The sequence below is a fragment of the Hydra vulgaris genome, chromosome 13, assembly GCF_038396675.1.
Source record: "Hydra vulgaris chromosome 13, alternate assembly HydraT2T_AEP".
In the NCBI taxonomy this organism is placed as follows: Eukaryota; Metazoa; Cnidaria; class Hydrozoa; order Anthoathecata; family Hydridae; genus Hydra; species Hydra vulgaris.
Window position 1 is genome coordinate 45,880,864 of NC_088932.1, and position 5,466 is coordinate 45,886,329.

Genomic DNA, 5,466 nt, shown 5'->3' on the forward strand with positions numbered 1-5,466 from the left:
GTTCCTGTATCATTAAGCAATAGAGATAAGCTCCGCCTAACCCATAGTTTTGAAACACAAAAAAATGCGAAAAAAAGAAGAATATTAGAACTATCAGCTATAAAAAATGTAAGTCAAGTGCAAACAAATGAGTTGGTTAAAATAAGAATAGTTTATCTTCAAAACAGATTTGAGTTAAGTCAATATTTATAATTACAATGCGTCATTATGTTAAATTTAGGACTGGCATAAGTCATTAGTTCATCCAGTGACCCCTGGGTGAAGTAGTATGTAGGGATTTTTCTACATAAACCAAATAAAGAATCTAATAAAACCTAATAAATATCAAATAGAGGAAAATTTAACTTACACCATTATAGTTCTTACCAGCTCAAACGATCATTAATTATAAATGATGTTTGCATTTTTTATAATTTGGACAATATCACTAATTAAATGCAACAGATAGCCTTGGTATTATAATTTCAAGTTGTATATTTCAATATATATATATATATATATATATATATATATATATAAATATATATATATATATATATATATATATATATATATATATATATATATATATATATATATATTCAGACACAGATAGTTTAAATCTCTATACACATATAGATGGAACCTTCGAGATGTTGAAACACTCAGAGGGCTAGTTTAACAATCCATATGACAAATGTGTTCTAAGTACAGAGAAGTACTAGCCATTCCTTATGTAGTTATGTTATATACCTTCTAGCATACTACAGAGAAGGATTAAGGATTGAAAGGTGCATATAGTGAGGCTTATACAAAGTTTTTTTTTTCTACCACTAATTTAGGGAGAGAAAAAAGCAAAAAACCCTGTCGGTTCTATTGAGAAATATTCTTGGAAACAAGTTGAGTGTTTGGATGAAATTTCATCCTACCCTAATGGTTTTAAAATAAACTTTTCTGAACTAGCACGTAAATTTTCTGTGACAAACAAAAAAGGTAATAGTTTTAAATGTCTGCGATATAGTATATTTACAAAAATAATAAACTAATAATAAATGTATTATGCTAATAAATTAGTTTTACCATTTTAACAGTAATAAGTACCAATAAAAAACAAGAATTTTAAACAAAATAATTTTTAGGTATTACACCCGCAAACGGAGGCCAAGTACTGAAAAGACTTTTAGAATCTATGAACTGCGATCTAAAAAGACTAAATCTAAAAAGAAAAATGTCAGATAATACATACTTTGATGGCACTAATATTAATAATATACAGTATAGAAGAAAAAAACGGAGGTATTTATTACCTTTCCTTCACTTATCATTAATAAGTTAAACTTTTCAAATTTTATTAATCATTCATGTTTAAACTCATTTATAGGTTAAACATGCCATACATCAGAGATATATCTTTGCCATGCGAGCCAACTAATAAAAAAATAAAGCAGCAACTCAAAAAAAAAATAGACGATGGAACATATAATTCAGGGGAAAAGATTGTACCCCAAAGATATGAAAAAATATTTATATCATCTGAAAATCAAACAATTACAAAAAAAGAGGTTCATATTGAAGGCAGAAAAATTTCCTTGAAAGATATAAGACTAAATATGTTCAAAGACCATGAGATTTTTATGAAAGTTCGAAACGATAATGAACTAGAAGCACTTTCTCAAAGGCAAATTGTTGATGCTCTTGATAATATTAAGGAATATAAAGATGAATATGACACCTTAACTAAAAAAGAGCTGATAAATATACTTAAAACTTATGAAAGAACAAGGAATTTAATGTTTTGGCATGATTGCTCCAGTATATCTAATCACACTCACTTTCTTGTTACTGTTAGCGTAATGTATGATACAGCCATATTTTTAAGTAGCTTTGAATATAAACAAAAGTATGGAGAGGACATAAATGTTCAATCAGAGGTCGAAAAGCCTTATTTATACATACTTGGTAGATGTCCTTCCAATGACCAGCAACTTTTGTATAGCGATGACAGGATTAATGACATTTTGCAATTGAGCAATCCCTTAGAATTCAAGGGAACACCTATTTTAGATGTTGCACGAATATTCAAAGGTGACAATCCAGCAGCACAACTGGAAGCTGGTCATCAGAAGGGTGGTAATTATTTTTGTTGGGCATGCAACATGCATGCAGATCTTTCTAATAATATATCTATATCACTAAGCTTCCCATACACTTCCTTACAAAATCGTATAGACCATATAAATGCAAGTAACACCTCACAGCTGGCAGTAAACCAAGGAAAAACCAAATTATATTCATTTCTAAAAAAAGATCAGATTGAACAAGAGCTTTATGAAAGAAATATTCAATTTCCATTAAATACATCTGTCAAAAAATTAAAGGAGCTATTGGCAAATGAAATGCATGGAGTGCAAGGATTGCCTGCCCTTCTTTTTAAAAAACCAGGTTCTTCTTTAACGCAACTAAATCTTTTACACTATGAAATTTTAAATAATGAACCAATGCATGATATTTCAAACCATATTAAAAATATATTTGATGAATTGCCATATTTAGTAGAAAAAAAAGATAAAAAAATTGTAGAAAATATAATTAAAAGCTCTTTCAATGGTATTGAAGCAAAAAATGCTGCCAACTATCGAAAAAGTTTATTAATAGTTACTAACTGGTTCCTAGAACATTACAAGGTTGATCACTTTGTTTTTAAATTTTTACTAACTCTGTGCGAAATACAAAACATCCTTTATATGCCAGAAGAATCTAGATCAACACACAGTATTCTTCGTTTAATAAATACCACATTTGTACATGCAATAATTATAAAAGAACATTTAGAAGCAAATTTAAAAAATAGCAAGCGAAAATTCTTTGGTGCATACTATCACTCAATCACATCCCATGCTCCACTACAGTATAGATTGTTTGCAGGTCGTACGTCTAATGTGGAAAAAGAAGAAGCAATGTTTCAAAATTTGAAACTGTCAACAAAAACATCTTCTAATCATCATTCAGATAATGTTATTTTTAATGCAATAATCCGCAACCAAGCAAAAAAATATTTAAATGAAGGAAAAAAGTTATGTGATGGCGTTTCAATACTTCATAAATTCTACCAACCATTACATAGTCTATTTAATGACACAAAAATATCATTTACTTGGATTGAAAAGAATAGCAATGAATATCAAAAACTTTTAGAAAAATCAGCTGACTATTTAGTAGAAGACATTAATGTATGGTGGAAAGAAGTTGAAGATGGAGTAGTATTCTTTGATATAAACTACCCCAATAATTCGAAAAAAATATTTACCCATTTTCGTTCCTCCTCAATGCAACAACAGTCAGAGTACTTAGAAAAATGCTGGAAACATTGTTTGGAAAACAAACACAAAATTCCTGCTTATAAAATCACAGTTAATGCAAATGTGTTTTATTTAGACACACTTCAATATTTTCAAATTTTTAACACTGAAAATATATCTAGAAATAGTATTATACCACTAGATATAATTTTGATTTAATAATATCAAAGTTTTTCAAATTAGTATTAAAAACAGTTATATAAATAATACAATTATTCTTAATGACAACATCTAATGTTATTATTATTTTATTATAAAAGAACTTAAATATTATAAAAAATGAGTTTATAACGTTGTTATATATATATATTTATATATATAACAACGTTATTATGCAAAATATGGTATGCATACTGCAAAATTATGGCTCAATGATTGTGTACTTAACTGTACATTCAATGGTTATGCACTACATAACGATTATGTGCATAAATAATTATAACTACATATATATATATATATTTACTACATATTAAATAGTTGTAACACTACATATTAAATAGTTATAACTACATATATGATATTTGTAGTTATAACTACACATATAATATTTGTATGTGTTAAATAATGCTATATAATATAGCATTATTTAATACTATATATCATAGTAATTAAATATGTAATTTAATACTATATATCATAGTAATTAAATAGTATTAAATAATGCTATATAATATAGCATTATTTAATACTATATATCATATATACATATGTAATATAGCATTATTTATCATATATACATATTATCATATATATTATCATATATATATATATATATTTATCATATATACATATGTAATATAGCATTAATTAATACTATATATCATATATACATATGTAAATAATTTATTATTAAATAACATTATTAATATTATATTATACTAGGATTATTATATTATATTAAGATTTATTATTGTTATCAAAAATGAATTTTTATTCATGATATAAAAAAATATATTACTTCTAATAATTGAGTAAAGTTCAACAAAAAATATATATATATTCAACAAAATATTGCGTTTCTTTACAACATTTTTTTACTTTTCGCAAAAGATGTTAAGTTTTAAACAATATCTAAACAAATGTTGCAGACCGGAAAAAAAGTATGTTTGTTATCACCGAGAATAAACAAGACAAAAAATTTTGAGAACTTACATTAACGCCGTTGAGTAACAGATTTTTTATTTACGCTAAACTAAAGTTTAGAGTATTTCTTTTATTATTACCGCTGACCTAGTGTTTGTTTTGCGCGGACACCAAACACACAAACAAACCGACGTGAAAGCAAGTTAAATAAAATGTTGTAAAAAAATGCCCTGATAGAAACTTATAGAACTAAAATAAACTTTTTCTCTTTGAGGATTGGGGGCCCAATTCCTTTTTGGGGGTCCAGTTTCCTGAGCCAGAATCAGGGCCCAGTACAAGTCCTCGTACCCTCGTACTGGGCCACCACGTCCCTGATATATATATATATATATATATATATATATATATATATATATATATATATATATATATATATATATACACACATATATATATATATATATACATATATACACATTTATATATACATACAGGGGCTAATCTAGAAAAAAAAATTCCCGTCCCAAAGAAATTTAGCGTCAAAAAAAAAAAAATCCCTAAATACGGTCAAATGCTGTCAAAAACGGTCAAGAATAGCCCCTGATATATATAATACTAAATAAGTAACAGTTACAAAAAATACACTTTGCCTGATACATAAACAAACATTACCATGCTTCTAAATAAATAATTATTAACAATATCAATTAATAATATATTACCTTACAATATCAACAGCGCCGTACTACCGCAAGTGCAACAAGTGCAATCGCACTGGGCCCCCTATTAAATAAATTAGAAAAACTTCTCCAATACCATAAACTACTACGAATTAAAAGAAAAAAAAAAATTCGTTTAACTTTCAAAAAATTCTAGTTGGCAACGATTTAATTTGAAACAAATATACCTAATAATTCAGTTGTTTTTTGCTTCAAATTGTTATCTTCTGTTTGTTTATTATATCGTATTATTAGTGAAAAGTAATATTATTTCAAAGTTATAAACAGAAATAAGTTTCATTTTAATTTTTTGTGGATATTGT

General features: G+C 26.5%; 1 protein-coding gene across 1 annotated transcript; it reads left to right on the plus strand.

Annotated features, from left to right (window-relative positions):
• The first annotated feature begins 681 nt into the window (after positions 1-681).
• On the plus strand, positions 682-3,497 carry LOC136089935 (uncharacterized). The gene is made up of 2 exons (XM_065816035.1): positions 682-1,275; positions 1,361-3,497. The coding sequence occupies exons 1-2, from the start codon at positions 1,169-1,171 to the stop codon at positions 3,495-3,497; spliced, it is 2,244 nt and encodes a 747-aa protein (XP_065672107.1). The 5' UTR covers positions 682-1,168.
• The last annotated feature ends 1,969 nt before the right edge of the window (positions 3,498-5,466 follow it).

What these genes read in the sequence shown, in the direction of transcription:
- LOC136089935 (XM_065816035.1), top strand. Translation starts at nt 1,169, where the DNA reads ATGAACTGCGATCTAAAAAGACTAAATCTAAAAAGAAAAATGTCAGAT. An exon ending in TATAGAAGAAAAAAACGGAG is followed by an intron (nt 1,276 to 1,360) that starts GTATTTATTACC and finishes ACTCATTTATAG; the next exon opens with GTTAAACATGCCATACATCA.